This window comes from Pseudopodoces humilis, chromosome 1 (assembly GCF_049639895.1).
Source record: "Pseudopodoces humilis isolate 2021_Gansu_Grassland_sample_001 chromosome 1, ASM4963989v1, whole genome shotgun sequence".
NCBI lineage: Eukaryota > Metazoa > Chordata > Aves > Passeriformes > Paridae > Pseudopodoces > Pseudopodoces humilis.
The window spans coordinates 120086537-120114509 of NC_142200.1; the positions used below are offsets into that span (position 1 = coordinate 120086537).

At 38.0% G+C, this 27973-nt stretch overlaps 1 protein-coding gene across 3 annotated transcripts; it reads left to right on the forward strand.

Moving 5' to 3' along the window:
* The first annotated feature begins 2505 nt into the window (after positions 1 to 2505).
* TRA2A (transformer 2 alpha homolog) lies at positions 2506 to 27956 on the forward strand. 3 transcript variants are annotated; one of them, XM_088052545.1, is made up of 8 exons: positions 2506 to 2711; positions 11602 to 11735; positions 13317 to 13476; positions 16984 to 17172; positions 25312 to 25427; positions 25886 to 25993; positions 26697 to 26764; positions 26942 to 27956. In XM_088052545.1, exons 1-8 carry the CDS (start codon positions 2676 to 2678, stop codon positions 26950 to 26952), a joined length of 822 nt encoding a protein of 273 aa, XP_087908671.1. In that variant the 5' UTR covers positions 2506 to 2675; the 3' UTR covers positions 26953 to 27956. The 3 variants fall into 3 exon arrangements, with proteins under 3 accessions (XP_087908671.1, XP_014104120.1, XP_005518936.1); XM_014248645.2 differs by having other exon boundaries at positions 2508 to 2711; positions 13311 to 13476; XM_005518879.3 differs by having other exon boundaries at positions 2508 to 2711; positions 13311 to 13476; positions 25889 to 25993.
* Positions 27957 to 27973: the final 17 nt, after the last annotated feature.

Below are 27973 nucleotides of genomic sequence, written 5' to 3' on the forward strand. Positions count from 1 at the left end.
GATTAGATTTTTGAAAAATAGGTATTTTTATCAGCAACTTCCATTTTCATTTTACATTTAATTGCCAGAACATTTTAGGATCACAGAAATGAAAAAATTCTGCTGGAATAATGCAAATGTCTTGAATGTGTGCATCAGACCTAGTCTAACTTTCAGGAATTGAAATCGCAATGTGACCTATAGCTAGATCTCATACATGTACATGTTAACAAAAAGTGTATTCCTGTCCTTTATTCTCCTGACCTTTCCCTCCCTCCCCTGCTTGGTTTTGTTTTGGTAGTTTTTTTTAGTGCAACCATTATGTATTTTCAGTGGGTCCTACATACTCCATTTTTTCCTGTGATCCATTCTATGGTAGAAGACTGATTAGTATTTTCATCTCAGAATTTAAGCATGTCCTTCATGCTCATTCCTTTTTGTTCCCGTAGTTAGAATATAGGCAACAGGATCAGAATATGCCAGAACAGTATGTGATCTTGCAGAATAAGTACTTTACTAATAAAGTTACATTTGAAAAGGGAGATGAACAAATCCATCTACCAGAGCTGAACAGAGTAGAGCTGCTATAAAAGGCAGATTATGACATGGATTCAGAATTGGTTTTGGAAAGTGAGACATCAGCAGAGGCTAAATCTCAGGCCAGCCTCCTAGGAATGAAAATTTAATTGTAATTAAACAGGAACTGACTAAAGAATTGACTGAAACTTTTTAAGTAACCTGCAAGAAACTTTTACACAAAATTAAATATTTTGCAGACCTAGATGACAAGGAAGACTTTTCCTCAATACCGCCTTCTTTACCACTGCAAGGTAATTTACTCGTTAGTCAATTAGTTCCTTCTGAATCACCAAGGAAAAAGAGCAAGGGCTGACGTACAGTTCCAGCATTCCCTTTACAACAGAAGCACAAAATAACATCATTTATGGTCCAGGTAGGAAGAAACAGAACTATTCCTGTAAAGAAGAGTGTATGTCAAGGCTCTGTTAGAAGCTCAAGCTGTGGTGACCACTGGCTACCAGTGCTCCTGTGACGTCTCCACTGGGACAAACCACCTGTTGTGAACCCAGTGCTTTCCTGCACTGACAGAGCAAGTTTAGCTGTTTCCTCATCTTGGGAAATTTTCTGACTTAAGGAACTACATACCTGGTCTGAAATGCCTGCAAGATACCAGCTGCTACAGCTATTGGTGCATTGCTAGAGGAGGAAGCACCAAAACTGCACAGGATCCAGGATCGGGGAAATCTTTCTGTGGTGACTGAGCAGAAAGGATAAAGCTTTCAGCAAAATCATGGCTCAAATGCAATTCTCATAAAGACAAAATTTAGGCGTTTCGTAGAAGCTCACAAGACCGGATCCTGTGACTTTGCCTCCATGTGTGTACAATAAAAGCAGCCCTCCAGTGCTGCATATTAAATATCCTCTTGCCATAACAAAACACAGACCCATACAAATTCATATGATTGCATAAACACATTCAAGAGCAGTCCTCGTAGGAGACGGGAGGAGGCCTTTGTGCGTGGAGTGGCAGGAGGGGTATGGGGCTGTCCAGAAATAAGTTCCTTTCAGCCAGTGTGCAAAAGGCCACTCCACACACACAGAGTCGAGGTACTTGATTTATTGACAGCTCTGCGCACAAAGGGGCGCCCGGTAGGAAATCCACAAAGCCTTCACCATGACTCCCGAAATTGTTTATACATTTTAGCAAACAAAGGCGCCAATGTTCACTGGCTACAAGTTAACTCGTTCTCTTAATTAGTTTTCTATATTCTATTGGTTAATTATTATCTCACTTCTCTGGCTAACTAGCCTGCATGCTTAGTCTTTCTCTTCTTTTGAGTCGGTGGGTTTCTTGAGTCGGTGGTCCGTGAGTCGGTCACAGATCTCCCCCTGCCGGAATTACCTTTTACCCAGTCAGAGCTGCTTCAGCACAGTCGCCAAGTTGTCTTTAATATTTTTTTTCCTTATCGTGGGAGTTCTGCCAAATGTCCTTGTGGCCCATGAATTCTGCATTCATTGTGTCTACTATCAGCGGTACATCCTTCTTCCCAAGCTTTGTTAACCTCCCCCTAGGTGGGATATCACTGAAACGTGTCCAGCTCTGAACCTTCACAAGGCAATTCTATCGACGGCTAACTTGTCTTTTTAACGCCTGGACATCACTTAGTGCTTGCTTCTCAGCTGTCTCTTTTAGGGATCAAATCTCCCTTCTTACTGATTAGGTTGAAAGCTCACAAATATCAGACATCAAAAAACATCCTTTCAAAGGATATTTGTTTACATATTCCAATTTCGCAGCAGCAGCAACAGCACCCCCACACCTGGCGGGGCGGGGCCGGGCCGGGGAGCAGCGCGCTCGTTCCCGCTGCGGCCCGGGCGCGCTCCCGGGGCGGCGGCGGCGCGCATGCGCGGCGGGTCTCCCCGCAGCCTTCGTCGCCTCCTTTGTGAGGGGCGGGCGCGGCCCCGCCCCGAGCGCGGTGCCGGGCGCAGACGGAGCGGCCGCGGCGGCGCCATTTTGCGGCGGTGCGGGAGGCGCGGGCGGGAGGTGGCGGTGGTGGTGCCGGTAATAGCGGCAATAGCGGTAACGGCGGCGATAACAGTGGCCGTGGGTGTTGCTGCTGCTAATCGGGACTAGCGTCCCCCGTTCGCCCCAGCCCCGTGGCCAGGACTCTGCCGATATGAGCGACGTGGAGGAGAACAACTTCGAGGGGAGGGTGAGTGGCCTCCCCTGTGCGGGCCGTGTCGAGAGGGGCATCGGACCGGGGGGCGGTGGGTGGCGGCACTTGGCGTCCTCGGGCCTAGCGGGGGTGGGGGCAGTGCAGCTTGGCTCTAAAATGGCTCCTTCAGGTGCCCGAGGCTTGCTTGGGCCGTGGGTGACGGCCCGCGTCCCTCTCCGCTGCCCGCGTCTCTCCCTCACGCTCCCCGCTCCCATCGGCCCGGTGGGGTGCGGGCGCCGGGTCCCGGTGCTGCGGCTCGGCCCCCGCCCAGCCAGCGCAGGCTGATCCTGTGCAAACGGCGCTGCCGTAGCCCCGGTGTTCCTCCCCGCTGCTCTGCTTTCTTCCCGCGGTCCCGAGCCGCCTTGTTGCCGCCGGGCCCGGAGGTCCCTGTCTTGCCCGTTCCCGCTTCCCCGGCCGTGGCCGGGCCGCCGGGGCCTCCTCCCGCCCGAAAGAGGAGGGACCCCGCGTCCTTTTGTGCGAGGTGCGCGGTCTCTCCCGGCTCAGGAGCTGCCGCGGGCCGGGCCTCCTCCGGCCACTGGGGAGGTCCGGCCGTCGTTATTAAACCATTGAAAGTCATCGATCGTGCAGCTGAAGGCTTCGAACGAGCTGCTGTGGCTTTGTAACCTCGTTAGGCCTGTGTATTCCGTCTGATGGCTGCGGGTTTTCATGTACACGTGTGACAGGTCCCTTCCATTTTCAGTGTTTTTGTGGTTTTGTTTTTGTTTTGGGTTTTGTTAGTAATGATCAAGGCAAGCAATAATTGGTAGCTGCTTGAAACAGGAACGAAATGTGTGCTCCTCCATCGCAATTTACTTTTTCTTTTTTTTTTTTTTTTAATTTGCAGAGGTTTTCTTTTTGTTTGTGCTTTTAAGAGATTCTTTAGAGGAACACCTGAGCATCCTCTTGGTGGCTCTCTCTGATGATCTAGTGACAGCAGCTTTGCAGTACATATGTAGTTACTGTCTGGGGAAACAAGCAATAAAATCTTGAAATAATGGCATTACCTTCCAAAAATTTATTTTACATGACTATTGTTGCCATTTTTGTGGTGATTAAAAAACAAATTCATAGGCTGCAAGTTCTTTACCTACCTATGCAATAACTGCTGCTGCTTCTTTGAGTGAGGTAAACAAAACCTGCTCTTGTGTTGATTGCTTGGACAAAAGGTGGTTGCGTAGCTAAGCAATACTGGGGTAAATAAACAGATCTCTGCAGGGGAAACAACTAAGTTTCAGAAACTTAAGCAATGAGAATGCTTGGTTTTTGGTTTTTTTTTCTCTTTTTATAGGATAATGTTAATCTTCCATTTTACAGTCAAGATTTATATTAAGGATTATTTTATTGTCTGTATTCAGCATGTGGGTAATTGCTAGGAAAGAAATTAGGTTGATTGTCAGAACATTGGTATTGGGATCTTTGATGGATCTGTTGTTTATGTTACAAAGCTGTTACAGCTCTGTACTTTCAGTATTTCTGCACACTACCGCCTGCCAAAGGTAGAAGTAAAATGTTTTGAGAGTACCTGAAGTCTGAAAAGTCCTGCAGTACCAGTTTCTCTGACTTCGGCTTATCAGTTGTTCCTTTTTTTTTGTGATGGAATATTTACCTGTTGGAAAGAACTGCTGACTCTGTTGAGTCTTCATTTGGAAAACTACTTTTGTTTTTGCTCCCTGCACTGAAATTTTTCAATCGATATGGCATAACTGAGCATAATGGCAGGTACTTCATAGATTTCTAGTTGAGGATTTTGTAGTTCTACTGAAGAACATTTGTAAGCCTTTTTTTTTTTTTTCTTTCCATCTTCAGTAATACTGCTTTGTTGTGATGGTACTAAATTTTTCGAAATAAGAAATTATATTTCAGACTAATGTTTTATATTTCATTTTCAAATGAAAGTGCACACAAACATAAAATTAAGTACATGTAATTTTGAGGCTGTAGTGTTCAATCTGCTATTCCCAGATGGATAGGACTCTATCACGCACTGAATGTCCTGATGTTTGCTACATCCCGGCATGGAGCACTGAAAGTAAAGCAGAAGTTTTCACTGGGAGAAAGAACTGCAGAATCTGGAAGAAAGTTTGTAAAGAACCTGTTTTTGTGGAATTTGGCACAAACAACAATTCTGAGTACCCTTTCAATTCTTCCACCCCCTCTCAGTTTAAGTGCTAATTAGTGTGATGTGCTTTTAAAAACTGAATGCTAAAGGAGTAAGGGAGTTTTTAGTTTAAGGCCTTTTATATTTGTGTAGATGCTTATTGTCCTAAAAGCGCTTCAGCGAAAGTTGAGGATGAGCATCATTTTTTAAAATGCTAATTTTATCAACAGTAAGATACTGTGTGTGCTTTGTCTCTGATTTATGATTTTAAAATCATGTTAACTAATCTGAACAGGAAATTAATAATTATGGAAATAACTTCCCAATGAAATAGCTTAGCTTGCACTTTCAGAAACTTCAATTTCTAAAGTATTGCATAAAATCACTGTAGGGCCTTTCTTTCTTCAGCTCATTGCTTTGCACTTTTTTTTAAAAGCAAATGTTAATAGAATATGCTCGGAGTAATCAATATCTGTCTGCTCTGTTTTTGTATCATTTTGTTTCAACTTAAGCAAGCTCTCTATTAAGAATGTGGCTGATTGAACAGAAGAAAGCCCCCTCCTCAAGCATGATGATTTAATGGAAAGAAATTGACAGAAGAATTAAAAATATAGTGGATATGCTAGAGCTAAGTTTATAGACATTAAGAATAAAAAATATATTAAATTGTGCTTCTTATCTAGCAACTTGGTTTTGCAAACATCAAGTATTTTGTCATCATTGAAAGATTTTTGTGAGCAGATTAGACAAATGAGGCCTTTTTTATCTTTTATTTCTGTCAGATATCAGGAAACACTTACTTCCTTTCATATTTTTTCTTATTTTTATAGGCTATTGTTTGTTTGGTGTTCAGTCTGTGGTGCAACTTTAGATGTTTCCCAGAGCAATGGACAAAAGGGAGTCTGAACAGACCTGCACTTCAGTAGCTCAACTTGATACTTTGACGGGTTTTTTTTTTCTTTTTGAGCTTCTGGTAACATTTTATTTCTGCAATCTTAACAGTTTTGTCGTTTTCCACCAGTATTAATATGTTGTTTTGTCTAAATAGGCAAAAACTTTTATCAGAACAAAGGCAAAATTCCATTTTACAACTCTATATTTGTTATTTTCATTCTAAATGATCCTGCACTATGCAGGATCTTAGTGACATAAATAGCATAATCTAATGAAACATTTCAATAAATGGATTTTCAAATGGATTTTGCACGAGGCCCATCTTGTTGAAGGAAATATGTATATTTCATAGGTACACAAGTTGGTTTTGGGTTAGTTTAGCTGTGCAAGTGCCTTATATTTGCTTCATGAAGTTTGGATGCAAAATACTTAAACAAGTATGGAATTACCTAACTGATGAACTTTAAATTGATTTCTTTGGCAATAAAAACCCCAGCAGTGTCAGGGTCGGGCTTGCTTAGCTCTTCCATCTCTCTGGCAGTGGCAGTCTGCCACCTCTACAGAAAAGAAGGAATGTTGCTTCCCACACCTTTTCAAACACAAGCACAATGGACTGCTAATGCTCAGGGATTCTGCACTCACTCGGAGGGTGCTGTGATCACCCTGCAGTGTTTAATGACCAGTGTGGAAGTTTTTCTGGAAGTCCAATTTTTATTTTTTGTTGCTTTAATCAAACTTAATATATTCTGCGTTGTTCTGGACCTTGTCAGCTGGGAGGACTGCTCCTTTTGAACACAAATTCTCTTTACTGTCTTCCATGTGTGACAGAGGAATGACTACAGAACCCTTCCTTCAGTGAGAAGATTAACTTGTAATTCCAAATAGTTTATTGTTGAAGCTTCTTTTTTTTCTTTGTTTTCATAAGGGGGAATCATTGAGGAATACATAGTTTGCTTGTGTTAGTAGCTTTTAAAATACCCATGTCTTCAAGGTAACAATTTATGCAATACTTTTTATACAACAGCTTATTATGTGTACTATTGTAACATTTATAGAAGAGTAGCTAATTAAGGGATTCATTTTATTTTTAGTATAGGGATGGAACACTGTATTAAGCAAAAAGGATTTAACTTCTCTTGTGAGTTTCAAGGAAAGTTGGTAGATTGCTGCCAAAGTGTGATCTTGTCCTCATAAGTGAGATGTCAGTAGCTTAACAGTTTTATCCAGCAAATGTGGGCTGCTGCTAAATTCATGTTTCTTTTTTGACTGCTTATATTTTTCTGTCCCTTTTTAATACAGTTTGACTTCATTTTTGTTTGGTTGTTTGTTTGGTTTTTTTTTTTAGTTTGGGTACAAGTTTTTAACAGGATTTTTGGAAATGGTCTTGCAAGACCATTTATCCTGTCCTTTTTTTCACCCCAGATCAAATTAATTTCACCTGAAATTTCTGTGTGCTTTAATGGTTTGGGTATTTTTTCATTTCCCTTGCTTTGCTATAGAAAGCTTAATTTAAATTTACATTGTTATTTTTCAGTTAGCATCTCACTTTAAATTTTGATAGCCTTTCAGTCATACTCTGAAATTGTAAGGTGAGAGTTAGGTAAAGGCATGACAAGTTCAGGACAGAAGAGCAGTCTGAAAAACAGGGGGTTGGTTTGATGGGAATGTTGGTTGGTTGGTCAGTTTGTTTTGTTGTGGTTCCCCCTCCATGTTCTTTATCATACATTCTCTTGATGGGTGGAAAATAGAAAGAATACCTCTTCAAGACATCTGAGTTCTCCTCTGCATAAAAGTGTTTTAAATGCTTTTAAAATAGTAATTACATTGGAAAATAGGATTTCTTTTGAAAAAATTCAAGGAATTTAAGTGTTAGATGGAACTTTTGGATCAGTTAAACAGTTTGGATGAAATACATGGACTGACTGATGCCTGGCTCAAATGGATCATTAACATTGTTGATAGTTGTTCACTGTCTGGGTGTGTATGATTGTGGAGTAATGGGAGAGGAGGAGAGATCTTTTCCATATCACTTTGGTTTGTAACTCTTCCTGGGAAGAAAGAAGGTAACAAGGATAAAAAATACTCATCGGTGCTCTCTTTAAATGCTTCTAGCTGTGCATTTTATCCAGAGAATCAGTAAGCTGAAACCATAGATTTTGTGTTTTGTCTATGATTTTGTATCTAAGTTGCAATTCTTGGTGAATCATTAGTTCCCTTTCCTGGTGTGTTTTGAGGAAACCACTACATCTGACTCTGAAGAAGCACACTGTTACAATTGAGTTGGGTTTTTTTGGTATTTGTTTGGGGAGGGAAGGGTGTATGTTTTTTATGTGGGTGGGTGGGTGTTTTGGGGAGAGGTGTTTGCTGGCAAAAGTATTATTGGCAGATGCAGGATTTGTTGTGAAAGGGAAGTTTGATCTGAAGAATATTACAAAGCTCTGTTTCTTTTCCTGCAGGCTCTAGTGACAGCAAATATAGATAGTTTGAAATGGGGATAGTGAATTATCTGCCTACAAGTTTGTAAAGATGAAAGTAGTGACTGGACAGCTGCATAATGAAGCCCAAGGCATTAAGATAGGTACTGTTTAGTTGGAAGCTGGTGGGATGAGGAGCTGAGTTTAAGCTGAGTCTAGTCTCTGGCCCGTAAATGTCTGGGGATCTTTAAAACAGGAAGATAAAAAAGTTCTGAGGATCCAAAGTGCAATTTTAGTCTTTCCTCTTCCACACAATATTTAGTTTTTGTGGTAAGAACAGCTGAGAATGCATACATTCCTTTAAGACCGGTACAAAATTGAGGTATTTTAGTGCTTTGGGGTAGTAGAGTTGTCTGGTTTCTTACATTAGAGATGATACACTAAGAATGTTGAGTACTTCTGTCATACATATTGCAGAATGGATATAAATAATTCATGAAGAACGATTGCGTTGGTCTATGGTGTGGACTAATATACAGCTCGCTAATTGTTTAATTACAGTGGGAAGTAGAGGAGAAAAATTCTTTGAAGTCTCCCCTTGTATCTCCTTGAATCCCTTAATCCCTGCCTGTAGTCTTGCTGATACAAATACTACTAGGTACTTTTTCAGCATCATCCTTAAGTCCTTAAACTTTTGCAGGTTATTGTGATTCCCTTAGTCTCCTTTAGAAGGAAGCATTGTAGGAGTTGTAACTGGGTGAACTATGCTGCATCAGAAGATGAGATATACTTGCTTGCCAATGCCAATGTGCAACTGCTATCAGGTAATCTCTCTTCAGCTGCAGTTCACATCTACAGTTACTTGGTTGAGGAAGTTTGAAATCTCTAAGAATTTACATGGTCCCCTCTATCACTGCAGTTTTCAAGTTGTATGTTTGTGAATACTGCCCCTAAAGGTCTTAAACAGATATTTCCAAAAGGACTTAACCCATATTAAATTATATTATATTTGCTTTTGTCAACTTTATACAGATTCGGTGTCTTAGCTGGTATTATTAAAGGCTCTGTGGGTGGTATTGTAAGATGCTTCACTTGAATAACTAAGAACTAAACTGACTTCAACATTGTATGGGAGCAATTTGGTCCATGGTATTTTTGGCATCTCCCAATACTTCCAGATTTTGCAGGATCGGGAGGGTGGGGGGGTTGCCTTTGTTCAAGTTTCCAGAATTCTTGTTCAGGAATTGATCCTTCAGATGTAAAAAGTATGGACAATGCAGTATCCTTATGAAGGAAGAGTGTCTGAGGAGGGTGAATTCTTTGTCTTTTTACAGGTGTTTTCTAAATCTCATGTCACGTTGAATGTTTTTCTTTATTACTGATGATTTTTACTAGGGAGAGAAATACAAATAGTTCCCAGAGAAACTGGCAATTGTTGCAAGGGATGAGTTATAAAGAGAAGAATTTAGGAGGCTGTCAAACATTGAACAGTACAAAGACAGAGGCGAGGTGATAAAAAAATTGTGTTAGTGATTATAAGATAAATGTTTCTTTATTATAAACAGTGGATTTCAAATGTCAAAACAACAAATTGGTAATATTTAAAGGCATGCACATAATTTATTTCATTGAAGTCCTGTAGTTAGCTCAGAACATGGCCATCTTCATAAGGATAACATGTTAGGCAGACCCGATTACATGGTCTGCCTTTCACAGCCAAGCTTTGAATCTGGCCTTCATTGTTAAAGTTCGGCAGGCCTATCATCCTAGTAGGTGACGTTCTCTGTGAATCCTTCATCCTTTTTATCGAGGTAAAAGGGAATGGTAGTGTGGCTCTAATAGTTGTTCGTAAGGAGCCTCTCAGGTTCCATTTCTGGTGAATTTACTGTCTTGAAAGAGGAGAACAGCATCCTTTGAAAAGGAACTCCAGCACAAAGTAATGAAGACTTTTAACTGCAAAATAAAATGCAAATCTGGACATAGGTAGAGTAAGAAAGAGAAGAAATTTTGAGGACAGTCAGGAGGAGAAATCATGCAAATAAACATGAAATGTAATGTCTTTGTGAGGGGAACTTGCTATGCATTTTTTTTATTAAGTATTTTGTGAAGTTGCAAATGTATATAGCATACTATTCTGTAGGGATTTTTATAGCTAAGCTCCCTAGAAATGCTGTACACTATAAAATGTGAGGATATCTTAAAATGTGAGGATATCTTAACCTGCTCTTTGTTTGCTTGTTTTCCTAGTTTTTCTCTTGTGTGCCTTACCATGCAAGAAAAAAACCCTTCCCTGTTTTTACTTCTATTGGATTGCTTTAACTATATGATTCTACATCTTAGTTTATATGGATTATATAAGGAAAACAGGATAACAATGAGGAAGAAAAACTAGCAAGAATAATAATTTATGTTGCTTATACCTGTGTGCATGTATTATGCGAGTAAGTATGTGCATAGATAGGTTTTGAGTGGAAGTCTTTGGCCATTCTGTTGAACTGAGTGTCTTAGTAATCTGTAGGAGTAAAATTTGGGATATTCGATACTGAGAAGCACATAGTTATTATTTTAGGGGGGGGAATCACTGATACTAATACTTGAATATATTTGTGCTAATTAGTTTTTAGTGTATCTATGTATCTTACCAAAAAAATCTCAGAGGGGAGGAGGGTAGCTTTGCAAATACAGTAAAACACTGAGAACTCAGTAAGCTTATTGTTAGAACATAGACACTTATACAGTTTTAAAGATATTTTTTAAAAAAGTTGTTTTATAAAATAGTTTCTTGCACTTTACCTGCTGGCTTTTCAATTTGGTAGATAACATCTGAACTCCAGCAGAGTTTTATAATCCCCACGTGCTTAAATATACTAAATGTTCTTTTTCCATTAAGGTTAATGTTCGTGAAGAAATTGAAGAGTTTTTTCCAAGAATGTGGAAGATAAATCAAGATAAAAGAAGGCTAATGAAAAGTATTAAAGATCAGAAAATTAAAATTGAATGGGGGAAAAAATTGAACAGAAGATTGGTCAGATAGAAGCACTTGAATATTTTTTTAAGGCTATAATGAATTGTTTGAATTGGGGAAGAATACACGAAGTATGAAAAATGAAAAACTCAATGAAGAATGAAGAAAAGTAGAAAGCAAGAGTGAAGTAGAATTAAAAGAATCTGGAAGAATGAATGGGTCCTAGGTTAAGTAAATGTATGGTTTATGTTCCAGTGTCTGTATGATCAAGTTGTAGATGAATTTGCATGATTACTTAGTTAATAGCGAATTGGTGATCTGGTTCAAGCAGGGACCTATTTGAGGCAAGCATACAATATTAACAGTGGGTTAGCAAAATGAAATTTGTTTTGGAGGGTATTGCCTAACCATTTATTTTTCAGGAGCAATCAATATAATAGAATTACTGTACTTTAAATGTTAGGAGTTAGGCATTTACACAACCAATACCATTTTTAATACTGTCTTTTTTGTTAGGAGTCTCGCTCCCAGTCAAAATCTCCAGCTGGGAGTCCTGCTCGTGTAAAATCAGAGAGCAGGTCAGGATCTCGCAGTCCGTCGAGGGCTTCCAAACATTCTGAATCGCACTCTAGGTCAAGATCAAAGTCAAGGTATGTTCAGAAAGTTATTGATGTCAGCTCAATGTTACTGTTATTTTAGTAGGTTGATGAAATTTCTTTTCCTCTGTTGTAAAATGATAAACTTTTTGGAATGTATTAACAGGGATATGTTAATTTGCCTGTTTGTGCTCATATAGGTGGACAAAGATGGGAAATTATTTAATGGGTATGAATAGAGAGAATACTATAATTAGAAGTAGTAATGTAGAACTCACAACTGAAATATGTAGGTTTGTCTCTTCCAGAAGAGAGAGAATGAATTGCATTTCTGTTCTGTGGAGCTCCTGCTTCCTTCTCCCAGAACTGTTTATGGGGGAATTCTTTTGTGGACCTTTCCTTTAAGGGGAAAAAACCAAGTCAGGTGAGACCTGGTGCAAAGGCATCAGGGTTAGATAAGAAGTGTAAGCTGTCTAATTGTTGGAAATACGGGAAAAACAGTATGTGTGAATGTTCTTGACATTCTTTCATTGGAGGCTTTAAAAATATAATCAAAAACTATGTCTTAAATTGGGTGTGGATAGGTTCTTGATTTATGAGAGTTTTGAGATTTGAATTAATTTTTCAATGCTTCACATGTCTTTCACTGTACTTCTCTACCCCAAGTATGGATTTGTGGAGATAAAGCTTTGTAGCTCTTGGTTCTGATGGAGCTTGCACAGATCAGAAGAGAATGTCTTGGGTTTTTTTCTCTAAATGTGCCATAAGTATTACCTGGTTTATACTACCTGTCTTCTTTATTCCCTTTTACCAACATATTGATGAAAATGGAGAGAGCTACCAAATCTAATAACCAAGAGAGAAACCAGAAGACCGCATTTGTAGCACTAGAGGGGAAAAAGGAATAGTCTTACGTTGTTTCTCCTTCCCAGTTCTTGGGAGAGTTCAGTAATACATCTTTTTTATTTATATGCTTTATACCAGAGCAACTGAAAGAGTTGCTGTGCTCTGAATTTGCCGAAGTTCAGCTAATATTACAATTTCTCTTCTTGCAATGTCTAGCCAGATGATTACCTGTTTTAAACAGCTTATTGTCAGCAAGATGTTTGCAAAGAAGTGCTTGAGGAGTAGAGCAGGTATTTTCTGTTTTGCGTATGAGGTTTTTTTTGGGTTTTTGTTTTGTTTTGTTTTTTGGGTCTGGAGTAATTTTCTTGCCTGGACAGTCTTTGCTTGTAGATATTGAAGCACTGAAGTCCTGCCAGATTTTTCAATTTTTCAGTCAAAACAGTCCCTTTCAGTGTGGCATATCTAGTCTCTGTGTCACTGTACAGTTGTTAGTTAGATAAGTAGCCAAGCTCATGTAAGTTTAAACTCTGAAATTCCTGAAAACTGTCGTGAGTATAGTCCTCAGTGTATGTGAGAAGTACTCTCAAAGAGTTAAAAATGGTGCTATCAAGCAGGTTATTAGAGATCCATGCAATCTTTGGATATGCAAGGTAGAAGAGGCCCAATGGCTTTAATTGTAGGCGTCATCTAAAAAAAGTTTGTTCTCTAGAAAATGTACTGTTTACAGTTCAGTAAAGTATGACCATATGCATGACCTGACTAAAGGCTTTGTCTTTGTCGAAGATCCAGGTCCAGAAGACATTCGCACAGACGTTACACGCGGTCCAGATCCCATTCTCATTCCCATAGGAGACGTTCTCGAAGCAGATCGTACACACCAGAATACCGTCGTCGAAGGAGCCGTAGTCATTCTCCAATGTCCAACAGGAGAAGGCACACTGGCAGCAGAGTATGTAATGTTCAAAAGGGCTGAGTATCGACAAAACAATTGCTGCTTGTATCAGTGTAGTCCAGGTTACCTGCAGGCTGAGTTTGACATGCTGTTATATCACTGGAGGATATGGGAAGTGGCTGGGAGTGGGGGCTATGTGTGGAGCAGTCGCTATCCTTACAACTGAGCACTTATTTCTTGGGCCTGCAACTGACAGGGAAGTTGTGGAAATTAATTGAAAAACATTCTATTGCAAGTCAGTGTGTGCAGATACAGTGACATGGGCTCCCATCAGCTCTAGAAGTTGATCAGTTCTGATTCTTTTTTTCTGTTACAGTTCCAAGTACATGTACCCTTTACAAAGATGAGACCTTGTCTGTGTGTGCTGGCAACCTGACAGTATTGATAAGATTGACATAGGGACCCATAGAAAGAAATTCCCAAATGTTTATTTGCTTATAGAGAATATGTTGCAAGTTGCTTGTGACTTTATGCTTCTGATTATTTAATTTGCTTTACCTTGAAGTAAAGCCCTGTGCTGTTAGGTAATATGAAAATCTTTATAGTGGACTAGAAGAATTCACAGTTGTGAAAAGGAGGTACAGTCAGTCTTTCAAAATGTAAATGAGAAGTGTCTCTGTATGAGCAGGAGAGAGTATAGTTAACACCAATCAAAATCTAAAATACTAATCTTGACATTCTGATATTTCTCTGTGTCCTTCTTTGTAACAGCAGAATGGTTGGGCTTGAAAGGGATCTTTGGAAATTAGCTAGTCCAGCTCCCCCTAAAGCAGGTGCACCTAGAGCAGGTTCTGCAGGATCACATGCAGGTGTGTTTTGACCACCTCTAGAAAAGGAGACTTGGCAGCCTCTCTGGTCAGTGTGTTCCAGTGCTCAGACAACCTCAAAGAAATTTTCCTTTTAAATGGAATGTACCATGTTTCAGTTTGTGCCTGTTGCCCCTTGTCCTGTTGCTTAGCAACACTGAGGGCAGTCTGGCCCCATCTTTGTGATGCCTGCCCATGAAATATTTGTATGCATTGATAAGATGCCCTCTCAGTCATCTATTCTCCAATTTAAACAGGCCCAGCTCTCTGAGCCTTTCATTATAAGGGAAGTGCTCCAATCTTCTAATCATCTTCATAGCCCTCCACTCCAGTTTCTTGTCTAACCTGTTTCAGTGCTTTAGCTTCTTGTTTCACATCACTCCAGGCTGATCTAAATGAATGTCACTGCACACAGCTACACAGCTCTCCCTTTCCTTGTTGAGGGCAGTGATATATTTCTGATCCTTTTAGTTTTAATCTGGTTTGGTCTGCAGATTTTTTTATTAATTCTTTCAAAAAGCATACAGAGTTTTTTTGCTGTCCTATCTTGGTGAAGCAGATCACCAGGAGCAGGTTAGTACCAATGTGGAGCAGACAAAAGGGGGAAGAGGCAAGACTCCAGCAGTGCTAGCATGCAGTGGCTGAAGCTGTGGTGAAGAGATGTACATAGTAGTTTTTTATGGATTGTTGCCAGCATCTAATCATGATGAAGTAAATATTAATCTAGTGACTTGAAAAATAGGCAGGAATAGCTGAACTTCAAGAGGGTTAGTCATCTTTCTGGGGAAAGGTAGAAGAATCCACTTTACTACTTTAGGAAATACTAGGATGCTTTGCTATGTGAAGATGTTTTTCTGCCTTTGGAAATGACTTTGTGAAACATTACAAGTGTTTTCACAGTGAATTTTTCAGTATTTCTAAGGAGTAGTTCTAACAGTGTCAAAATGAAACTAAAATCAGACAAGATTTGAAATCCCCTTAATAACAAGGTCCTAATGACACCAGGAAAATTGCTAGCAATTTTCCACTTCCTTTCTTGTAGAGAGAGCTTGCATACTGGGTTGATGGGAGGCAGTACAAAAACCTAATACAAATGTCCTTTAGTCCTCCACAGTCAGTTTTGGCCTTCCAGTGGTTGTATAGTTGTCACTTGTCACTTAAGGTCTGCAGACTGATCTCAGGACATCTCTTGCCTCAGAAAAATTAATACGGTTTATGCGTAAGAGAGATGTTAAAAAAGGGCAACAGGTATGGATGTGTGGAGGAATTTACCCAAACAATTATTTAGAAGACGGTTTTCATTATACTTACAGAAGTTCAGTAATAAAATGAGCATAGTTGCCAGTGCCATTGAACTATCAGATTGAAATATGGAGTAAAAAATACATATCTTGATGTGTATAATTAAAACTTTTGAATTACAAACTGCCAGGTCTTTTGCTCTTCCACTATAGTGAGGAATTGCAGAAGATTCATGTCTTAAAGCAGAAGTTTGAACTTTGACAAATGGAAAAAAAGGGACTTCAAATATATTAATAGTGTGGGCATCTTTTTTCACAATAGGGTCCTGAACAAATGTGCTGAAAAAACATACAACAGGAGATCTAAACCTTTTCAATCTTTGAATAAGGCTGAAAAGCAGGCTCTGAGGCATAAATTATTATGCTTAAATGCTGAAATTTGTGTTTCAGTTTCAGATGTGTCAACTTCCAGTTGTTATTTTGGGAGAAACATTAAATCTCTGTGCTTGTTGCTGGTATTTTAAATTGCTGTCTCTAGTGTTGCAGGTACCAGACACAGAACTGAAAAACATGTTGATCGATCAAAATAATTTTTACAGAGGATTTGGCATTAGTTATGAATTCTCTGGCATGTAGAGAAATTTTGATCCTAAAAGAGAACTTGTACCTAGTACTACTACATATTTGACTTTGTCTAGTTGAAGTGAAACCTATGAAGTATCCCACATAATGTTAGAGAGTCAAGAGTTTTGTGCTAAAGAAATATGCATGCTTTTGAATTACAGTTTTACAGTACTGGCCTTAAACATATGTTGCTCTCTAGATGAAAGAAGCAGGTGCCTTTTATCCAGTTGACGAGTGGAAAGATTAACTTACAAATGTAAATATTGACTTTCACTGTAGTTGGATAGGAAATGCTGAGGTGGAGGAAGTATCAGTAGAAACTGGATAATAGTTCAGTTGTCTGTGCTTAGAAGCTCAAGTGCTCACGTGTAGTGTGGGCAGCTGGAGGCAGTGTTTGCTCTATAGTGCCTATGATGCAGAAGGGCTGAAGGTGGGAGTTAAGGCTGGCAGACCTGTTCTCAGCACAGATTTCTATGTGGTGTCCTTGTTGTGCCCCTTCTTGGTAATTTCAGTATGAAATACTAATAACATGGGTTCCTCTTGTTCTGTAGCTTTTCTGTGGATCAGAATGCTTAAATTTTATCCACTGAGTTTTTTACCAACATGAGAAATCTGTCTTGGTCTTTTTTATAAAATTAAAACCATTGAAAGTAGTTGCTTTTTTTGAAATTATCTTATAATTAGAGTGATAACTGTTGAAGTGTTAAGCTGTTATTAACCTGTTCAGTTTTCTTCAGATTATTTTTTTATAATTGATGATTTTTGATATAAGAATATTTAATTTTATTTTTTTAAAAATAAAATTAATTGGAGTTGAATATTTGTGTTACCAGGCTAATCCAGATCCTAATACCTGTCTTGGAGTGTTTGGTCTCAGTTTGTACACTACTGAGAGAGATTTACGTGAGGTCTTCTCCCGTTATGGACCTTTGACTGGTGTCAATGTGGTTTATGATCAACGGACTGGACGATCAAGAGGATTTGCTTTTGTTTATTTTGAGAGAATTGATGATTCTAAGGAGGTAAATGCATGCTTTGCTACTTTTTTCAGGTGTGCTCTTTATGCATTATCTTCATTAATTGTCTGTAAAAAGAAAACAAATTTTTGAGTGTGTATTCTCTAGGAGATTCTCACACTGAGATTAATTTAAAATGCTTTGTTCAAGTCGTGTGGCACTTCTAAACAAATGAAGCATTTGAGTCCAGTGTTCAGATGCGTGGGCAGATTTTGAGCATAAGCTGTCTGTATTAAATCACCGGTGAGCACTGGACTTCAGTTTTAGTCTGTTACTTCAAAATGCAAATAAATCATTGAGGCTTCTATATCTAAAGTATTTTTGAAATATTTTGGAAATGAAAATCTTACATTTTCTGGATCAAAATTCTGGAGATTCCCTTTGCATTTTCTCCTTTTAGGCATGTCATTGTACGTTTGAAAATCAGTGGGGTTTGTCTTGAGTTGTGCCTTGGTCTATTGCTTTCCTGGTTGTTTAACAGATAGCTGTTAATAGCTAGACTGAGTTGTTAGTATAATTGATCTGTAAGGAAAGAATCAGAATATGAACAGCAGCCTGTGTTACAATTCATGACATTACAATATACAATAAGCAGTAGACTTTTTTACCCCTGTAATGCTACCATGAACTTAACCACATTTACTGAAATTTGTAGATTAAGTTGCTATTAAAAGTAAAGACACCCTCTAAAAAAAGTCTTCAAGCCTGTACTGTGTGATTATCTCTTTCTTTGGGATAAACTGAGTCATACACTTAATCTTGTTTATGAATTAATAGTTTTGGGCAGATGTGCTGTTTGATTCTGTGTGCATTTGTTAAGTTTATTTATAAGGAGATACCAAATACAACCCCTCTCTTTAAAGATCATTTAGCATTAAAGGCAGGGAGAATGACAACTCTGGAACCTATCAGGAGCTGAAAAATAAGAACTCTGATGCTACTTGATATTTTAATGAAAAAAACCTGTTTTGTGGATTACTTGATTGAACTCTACTTCTTGTCTGACTTCTAGTATGATCCAACTGAGAATCAGTTTATGGGAAGAGTAGTCTTTGTGTATGTATTTATATGTGGTTGTTGCAGGTTATAGAGCTATGTAAAAGGACACAAAACTTTAGTGTCCCTTGTATATTTTCTTGAAGTCTCAGTTGAACAGGTTGGTAAAGAGGTTCATGGGGTGCATAGCTGTATATCCATCTGTCTTTAAGGACCTGCTCTCTTCTAACTTCTAGCCTTGTATTTCTGTTCACTCTGAATTTGTTGGGTTTTTGAAAAAGTGTCTGTTTTGTAAAACACTTCACATCCAAAATATTTGCACAGTATTCCTTGGCACGGTCATATACAAGTTTTGTCTGTCTTACAGCTTCATATGTCTTTAGAAGTAAGTTTTTTTCCTGGTTGCCACAGGCAATGGTCATGCGTGAGACCATGCATTTCTTAAAATGTTACATGTAAATAGCATGAAGTAATTTGTTTAGTATAAAGCTGTTTTGGCAGATGCTGTGAAACTGGAATGTGAAGGAAAACAAAAAGGGATGTTACTTGCATTCAGAAATACGGAGGTCAAGATTAGGGCCTGAAGCAGGAACTGAAATAATTTGGAATGTATTTAAACCCATTTTTCTTTTCTCCAATGGGCTGCTGTCTGAAGGTGGGGAAAGGATGCAAACCCTCCCAACACCTGGAACTTAAATAACTGAAATACTTTGGCAAGAAGGACAGAAGGAAAACTTGTTTATTTGACTTATTTGTTGGGCCTTGAGAACAGATTTGAAAATTGCAGTAAATGGCAACTGGTGTTGAAAAGGGGAGATACATAAATGTAGGTACATACATACATACAAATGTAGGTATAGATAGATATTTAGCTGTAGGTGTGAAATTTTGTGACAGGCCTTTTAGGAGAAGAATGAAGGAAATGAAGCAATGTTTGGAAGAGAGTCTGGAAAGTTGAGTATGCTTTTTGTTCTCTATTTGGAAGCTGAAACTCTCTGAAAAGCTGAGTTTGCATTAAAGCAATGGTACTTGAATTACTTCTGTTCTGAGTAGGTAACCCTTTTTAAAAATAATAATTTTAAAAACTCCAACCAACCAAAAAGAATAACCAAACCTTCAACATCCTAAACATCTAAATAAAGAGATGAGCTGTTGAACTAAATTCCAGCCCTTTTAAAGATAGATGGATTAAATGAGAGTAGAACTCTACAGGAAAATGAGGATTTTCCATAATCTTCACTATTGCCCTTCAGAAAGGCTAACACAGGGAAGCATCTCAGCAGACATGCTCTGAAATACAGGTAGTACTAAAATTTTACATCAAATTAATTGTGAGTAGTTGTTTAAACTTTCATAACTTGAAGATTGATCAGTGTCAGATGTGCATGGATTCTCTTGAGCTGAAATCCCTCAGGATCTTTGTCATCCCTGTTACCACTTTTAAAAACTGGATCAGTTATTGAACTAATTAAAATGTTGCTTTGGGTCATGATTATGAAACCAAGTTGTACAGTGTCCATAAGTTGGTAAAGACATTTTGAATTGTCAGCTAGCTCTCTATGTATTGGAACTCCAAAGACAATGTAAAATAGAATTTCTTCAGGCTGATACGATACTTCTCAGTGTCCTAAAAACACTGACTGGGCAGATTTAAAGTTTATTTTTACTTCGACTGTTTTAAAATTTCAGAATCTCAGATTTTGACACCATAGCAGCCTTGTTGTTAGCTGTTCATGAGCATCTTGGTTATAAAGAGGAACACAAGCTTAGCTTTTGATTGCTACACAGAGAAGCTGTCAAAAGCATCACAGTAGCTTCAGACATTCCACTGTAACAGGGCTGAGGAAGTTTTCAAAGCATGTGTCCAATCCAGGAGATTACTTGTAGAATATGTTCTATTCTGTTTGAAACTCTGCTGAGGTTAAGATGAAACTTTATGATCAGACAGAAGGTTCCTTTTCCATCAGATGTCTTTTATTGCAGTGGTATAGTGTGTGCAAAATAACACTCGACTGGATTCTTAGGTTTAGATCCATATTGAAGATATTCATGGACACTGTCTTGAGTTCGAAGTGTGATAACAGTAAATATCAAGGACTGATGATGTCTTAGGAAAAAACTGATGAATGTCTAATCATTATCTAGAAACATGAGGTTTTGGTATGTCGATGTTCTTGTCTGTCACCTTGTTCAAAGCCTGTTTGAAAAGCTTCTGTCATTATGTACCTGTTTTTAGAATGGGTATAGTGGGTTTCATTTTTTGTGAAGTTGTTTTATTTCAAAAAGTTGTTGTTTTTTAAAAAAATACTTGCTATGTTTTTTTTTGCCTTGGGTGGTGCAGTGTCTTGTCTTTGCCACCCTTTTCCAAGGCAGAACTATGTGGGCCACATGCAAAGGGCATTATCTGTAAACATCAGTTCAAGACTTGTTTCTCACACTCTTACGGAGTTTGCAGTATTGGCAACGCTGGCATGGAGCCAGTGTTGTAATGTTATTTTGCAATATTCTCACTAAATTATAGAGGATATTCATCTGCCCATCACATAAGGATTTTCTTCCTGTGTTTTAGAGGATCACAAACTTCTATGTACTCAGATGAGAAAAAAATTAGTTGATGGGGGAGGAATTGATTGTGTCAGGGTCTTACTTAACAGTAAGTTGAGAAAATCACGAGTGAAAAGTGCTGGCTGTTCTAGGGCTGTTCTGTTAACTTAAAACAGTTATCAGGGATTTCATACGCTGCTAAATCAGCTTTTCAGTAGCTCAGACTGCGAAGTGTTAGTTGTTTAAACTGAGGCTACTGTGAATGTTCTGTCTGTAGGAGGAACGCATCTAAGAAGCAGCAGCTACAGCAGCTGTTGGCAATACGGAATTTTCTAATGTTAGTTAAATGTTCTTCAAAAAGTTTTTACCATCTTTCCAGAACCATTTTCTGATGTACTGTTCATTAATAATCAGCACAAACCATTAACATCATTCAGTTGCCAAAGACCAGAATAATTATGTAGTTCATCAGTTCAATTTGAAAAACATATAATCTGTGGTACAAGCAGACGAGCTTAGAACCAATGTTACTGAACAAAACTCCCATGGCTTGTTGAAAAAGTGGTTTAAGTATTGCTCAAAAACAACCCTAACAGGAAAGAGTACTAGAAGGTCTTAAATGTTCAGAATTACAAGTTACTTCTGGAGACTCTGAAACACCATGAAATTACTGATCCTTAAAGGAACATCCAGTTCCTCATATTCTCTAAAATCCTGTATTGACTCTGAAGCTCTAAAATATGCTTTAAAGGTAATACATTAAATCTGTCAGTGTTTTTAATCTCATAATTGTATATGTTTAAAAGTTGAAATCTCAAACTAGAGAATGGAAATGGGAGTATTGTTCAAAAGTGAAATGGACACTTGAATTGAACTTGACAGACTACAGCAGATGTAAAAAGATGAGTTTCTTAATTTATTTATTAATTCCATTAATTCCATCAGATTTTTTTTTTTTTTTTTTTTTTAGAATTTTCTTTCAGTTGTTCTGAGTAAATCCAGAACTGAATGGCTAATCGATACACTGGAGGGAGGAATCTAATCCATTGTGTCTTTCATCCCTTGCTGTACCTGTGATAGAGTAGAGGTGATGTTTTTATCAGTGGCATTAAATGCAATAGAGAAGAACTTCTGGTAAAAAAAACAAACCCCCAAAGCTACAGTGAGGGGAACAAAATAAAAGGCAGTACCTTGTGTTATTTTTAAATTGTGAAAACACATTTTCAAAATAAGTCACAATATAAGCTGCTCATGTTTGACTACGTAAGTGTACTCAGTCTGTATTTTGCTAACTTTGTAGTGATGTCAAGTTATTGAAATAGTTACCCAGACTGAAAGTATTTAATTTTTTTAGTGGGTTATTGATTGCTTAACTAATACCAGCCACCCCTGTAAGTTTGTGCATTTTATTAAAAGTTGTGTTTCCAAACTTGTTTTACTCTACCTTAACTGGTCATACATGTAGAAAACATCACATACTTTATTAAATATCAAATTACATTGAAATCTTTGTTAAATTTAATGCTTTCTGTCTTTGAGCCACTGGAGATGCTACTGTAGTTCAGGAACTGCTCATTTTGTCAAACCACCATCTTACAGATAATCAGTTCTCTTGTTATGGATAGTCTGCTGAAGGTTTAAAACTGTAAAACTTTAAAAATGTAATCCAAGATTGAACCTATGCCATTCCCAGTCCTAGTTTTATTTTCTGACTGCAGACATATAGATGTGTATTCTAGCCTACAAAAACCAAGTTTTCCATAGAATTTGCTACCGGAATTAATACATGTTTATAGGAATGCTGTTTTCTTGCTTACTGCCCTCTTGCAAAAACCATACAAGTCTTTTAACATTCAGATATTTGGAGAAGAATCCAGGTTGTAATAAAAATAGATTGGTGACAGACTCCTAAGAGGGCATTGTGTGTCTTAAAAATCAAATAATATTTGGGTTTTTCTTTTAAAAGTTTCATTTTGTCATCTTAAACAGTATTTGAGAATGTCTTCAGCATTGTTAGAAAGAATATGCAGTTTTTTCTCTTTGACACTCAAATAGTCTTAACACAGCAGTCATGCACACCCAAAACCAGCAAGAAAAGGAAACTGAAATTTGTTTTGAATATGACATACAAGAAGACTGTAATATCCAAAATTTTCTTGTAAACTCCTTTAACTTTCAATAAAGCACAGAAATGCCAGTGATTAGGATCACTAATATATTTTTACAGCCTTCATACAAAATAAATGCTGTTGTATCAGTTACATGAGCACAGTTTTTCGGAGAGGTCTTTTGGTCATCTTGCAGCAGTTCTTACCTTATAATGTCAGCTTAAGTACTTTACTTCAAAGAGCTGAGGTGTGCACATTGAGAGTGGTGCAGAGAATCTGGGAACCCCTTTAGAAGGAATTTCCAGTTGCTAATTACTGAGTGTGAGTGATCCATACTATTAATTGTTGTAGGTTTTGGCTTTCCTGTATTTAGGGATGCTGTCAGACTTTTAAGAGGCTTTATTGTTTTTGTCTATCTTTTAAAGATTTTCTTTATTTTAAATTTTTTTAGTTGGCAGTTATTTCTGACAGCTGCTGAACCGTAAGAAAATTAATGTTTTAATATTTGTTAGGACATTAGACATTATGACCAGGGTGTCAGGAGTTCTGTGCAGTCTGGTAACCGTGAACTAATCTTTATCCACTGAAATGTAACATATTTCCTGGTATTTCTAAAACAAACAGGCAACTCTCAAATTTAATTCTTCATTTCTCTTGCTGGTATGTTGCTCTTCTCTGTACTGCTCCCCCTGTCAGAGAACTCTTCCTCTTGAAGAGGTGTTTGTTGGCTTAACTAAAAAAGACATGCCAGATGTTCTAGATTTGGGGTGGCTTCTTGTCAGCTAAGCTTACTATTCTGCAAGTTGTTGACTGGACTTAAAAATGCCATGCAGCAGAAAATTTCTTAAAAGTTAACTTGCTGCATTTCCAGAAAGATGCTTTTCATCATAAAGGTAATTTTTCAGCCAGACATTTGCAGCCTTCATTGTTAGGTTTGTGCACACATACTTTTCTAGGATGCATGCACAGATTTATTTTAATTTACGTCGTCCTTATGGGAAAAAAAAAGGTGTTCAGGCTAGAAAGCTAAAGATGAGGAGTGTGTTTTAGCCACAAAATATACCTTAGTGTATGTTGAAGGACTTGGAATGCTCTTTGCTATGCCTTGCAGTTGGCTAAATGTAGTTAGTTTTGTACAGGAACACAAATCACTAGATGGCGATATAGTATGGACACAAACAGCATTATTAAAATACAAATTCAATCTTGATAAATGCATTAGTGATCATCAGTCACTTCCAGTTTGGGCACAGCAGTTAAAATATGTTGATGTCAGGTTTCTCTATCTCCTTTATGGCATGTATGTAAGTTCAGTAAGGCTCTTGTGAGAGTTGAGATTTTTGAATAAATGTTTAAGTATCCAACAAAAAAAAAATTCTGTGCTAAAGAGGCAGCTTCATGTTTTGAGGTTGGTCGTTGTTTTTTCAGATAAAAAAATTGCGAAGTGGTTATGTTCTTTACTCAAGATTGTAACAGTGTGTCTTCTCCACACATGAAAAACTAAAATCATGTGTATTGGACTAAGTGCTGTGCTTAGTGTTGAGAAGTAAGAGGTGTGTACTGGTATTTCAGAGATCCTGTAGAAACTAACAAAATCTATTAAAATTCAAAAAGCAGAATTTTAAAAATCCTTTCAAGTCATCATTAGCTGTTAAAATTAACTGTTGTGGATTTGTTGTTTGTTGGGGTTTGTGTTTTTAGGTTACTTTTGCCTGAATAAAATTCTCAAAAGTATGCTGTGCTCCTTTGAAAAACTTCCTTTGATGGTTTGAGTTTGTGAAAGGCCATTGTATTGATTCTCAGAGTGAAGAAGCTGGGGCTGGAACACCCAGCGAGTGTGTGCAGGGGCTGCGGGCGGTTCTGAGGGCACCGGCGTCTGAGCGCAGACCCTTGTGTGTATCACTTAAGCGAGCTGCTATTGTGAGAGGGAGTGGGGAGGAAGGTTGTAATTAGGTATCCATGTAGGCTGAACCCGCCATTTTACTAAGCTCTGCTGAAGTAGGTCCTTGTAAGGGAGATGGCAGGAGGCTGGGAGAGCATGAAATGGCAGCCGACGAGCAGTAATCCGGCCATATGCACCCTACAGGAAGCCACTGTTTTGCACAGCTTTTGAATCCGCCCGTCCCCTCTGGGTCAGAGACGGCGGTAGGAAAGATGCAGTTTTCAGAAAAATGCTGTTTTGACTTTGAATTTACCTTTCAGATGGGTAGAAGATAAAGTCTAGGGAGAGTGGCTGTGTTAGTGGTTAGCCTGTGCTCCCTTAAGAAGGGATTGAGAGTCGCATGAGTTCGGCACCCCAGTGCAGTCCTGTAACCGTCAGCAGACAGGCATGGGGACAAGAGATGAGCCAGTCGCCACAGTGGGGCACTAGTAACCAGTCTAAACAAGACAGGTTCTGGGCTTGTATTTTGCTGGAAAATAATGTGTTTCTACATTGCCTTCCATAGTTACCAGTAGGTTGCAGATTTCACATCCCTGTTCCTTGTCTCTCCTGCAGGCAATGGAGCATGCAAATGGAATGGAGCTGGATGGCAGGAGGATTCGAGTGGATTACTCAATCACCAAGAGAGCACATACACCCACCCCAGGCATCTACATGGGCAGGCCAACACAGTAAGTTCAATAGGATTAAACTGAATGCTGGATTCTGGTTGAAGAAATTACTAATATAAAGAATGCAGTACTGTGGTTCACATACACTCTTAAATACTACTGTAGTTTATTGTATCTTTATTTATAAAAATATTGAAGGACCTGTTATTAAAAAATAATATCTAGCATCATCAATTGATGTATCCTTAGCCTGCTGAAATACTAAGGTGGCCATTTGCCTTTGATTTTGATGGGAATTAGTCAGATCCGTTGTTTTTCTGGGAGTTTTTGCAGGTGTTTTTATTTAAATATTTTGTTTGTATATTTTTGTGGTATAGTCTTCCAGTGTCTGATTTACTGCCCGACCACTTTAAAAATATTTTAAATAATTTGTAATAATTTATCTAATAATTTAAATCAAGGTGAAGACTAGATATATAAAGGGGTTTTTGTTTTTGTTTTATCTTTTCCCCTAATAGCAGTGGAGGAGGTGGTGGCGGTGGAGCAGGTCGTCGCCGGGACTCATATTATGACAGGGGATATGACAGAGGATATGACAGATATGAAGAATATGACTACAGATACAGGTACCTAATCTTTATTTTATTTCTTTAACAGTGGGTTTGGTGATTTGTTGAAAAGTTGGATGACAAAACACATTATTCAGTTTATAGTAATATTCTGCATTCACGCCTGTTATGTGTTAGAGCCTCATTCACATATGTTTTGTGGGATTAAAGTAGTCAGAATCTTCAGTGTTTATGGAATTTGGTTTTTCTGTTGGGCAGGGGGTTAATTTTGCTACGTGAAGGAGGTGTAGAGCATGTACCCCAGGAATCAAGTGGACAGATAAAAAGGGAACTCATTTTTCTATGCTGTATATAGAACCAGGGACAGCTGATACACACTGCTGTTTAAAAAGGGATTATTTGTAGATGGGATTTTTAATGCTTGACATTTCATAACCATCTTGCTGTTTAGAAAGTTATCTGGTTTCAGAGAATGTTGTTCAGCAAGAATTGTAGGCATCTGGAAAAGCATTTCATGTAAGGCTAGTGAGAGTTTATTAAATTCTTTGTCTGGGAATATCTTAGAGTTTAAATACATCAAATAGAGAAATATGAAAGCATTTGTTAAATAACCGTAAGCCACAGCCAAATAAAGCAGAAATCATTCATGCAGGCCAAGTCTTTCAGTGCTAAGGAAGTGGTTCTGTTCTGTAGAAGTGATGTGAATAAGGGTTCTTTCATAATGGAAGTTGTTCGGTTTCTTTTTTAATTTCCTTTAAAGGAGACGATCACCATCGCCTTATTATAGTCGATACCGATCGCGATCAAGATCCCGTTCCTATAGTCCAAGTAAGTAAATACAAGTGAATAAACAGTCTGGCTGACATAAACATTGTTATATGAATTGATCAGTGGGAATTCTGAATGTGAAAGCAAAAAAAGCTGGGCACAGTTAAGCTGAAATAATGTGTACAGTTAGTTTATGATTGTGTAATTAGTAATTGTGTCATCTTTTGTTTTTTCCAGGGCGCTACTGAAGATTAGAAGAGTTACAGTTGAGGACTTGATTTTTAAATACAAAGTTCAGATCTTTAGCATCCCTACTGCTTTCCCTTCCATCTTCCCTTTCTTGTTCTCCTTCCGGCTCTTTCACAAGTCTTTGGTTCATTTAGAATATACATATTTTCAGTTGAAGTATTCCTATTTTCCATCCCTTCTTATTGTAATACTCTTAAATATTGTAATTGTTGTAGTTTTTGTGTAGTAAAACATCTTGAGTAAAATGAAATAGAGAAACCCAAAGTGCTGATACATTTTGGAAGTCATTCCTATTTCGTTTTTACAACAGTTGGACTCCTGACTAATCAGAAGAGAGCGTTGATATTTTTAAAGCTTGCATGTCATATGTAGTATACACACTCGGATACTTTAACATAAACCTGCATTTCCAAGTAACTTGTTAATCTTTCTGTTAAAATGTTTACCTATTACTTTGATAAACAAGTAATGACTTTGAGCCTTTTCTGTAATGATAAATTTGCTTAGATAGTCATGAACCAGAGGATTGGGGTTTTTTTTGTTTTTGGGGGGTTTTTTGGTTGGTTTTGTTTTTTTTAATGTGTCATGTAATTGCTTTGAGAGTAGACTATTTGAGCTAGATCAGAATTTGGTATTTGACTGGGAGAATAGATCCTTGTACACTCAAAATTAAGGCTGTGTGTTTTATAGAAAAAGTTTCTGGATTGCTACACAGTGGATAACAGTTGAAATTAAAATTGTTTAATTCCTGGGGTCTCTGTGGTACTTGGCTGAGTATTTCCCCTTAATTGGTGCAGAAGAAAAAATATTTATTGAACATAGCAATTAGTTATATAATTTGCTGTTCATGAAAGAAAAAGTCACAAACTTTTTGGTATTGAAATAATGATGGAGCAAGTTTTGTTTCCAGTCCTTTTTGAACTTTTGGAAGTATGGATGGAAAAACCTACAGCTACATGTAAACCTTTTTTTTCCCCTCAATAAAAGTTAAGTCCACTGATAATGTGGTTTCTTGTCTTT

Bases quoted from the DNA above. Each gene is read 5' to 3' on its own strand.
- TRA2A (XM_014248645.2), top strand. From the start codon at position 2,676: ATGAGCGACGTGGAGGAGAACAACTTCGAGGGGAGG. The intron at 13,477-16,983 runs GTATGTAATGTT...TTGTGTTACCAG, and splicing joins GAAGGCACACTGGCAGCAGA to GCTAATCCAGATCCTAATAC. The intron at 25,428-25,885 runs GTAAGTTCAATA...TTCCCCTAATAG, and splicing joins TACATGGGCAGGCCAACACA to CAGTGGAGGAGGTGGTGGCG.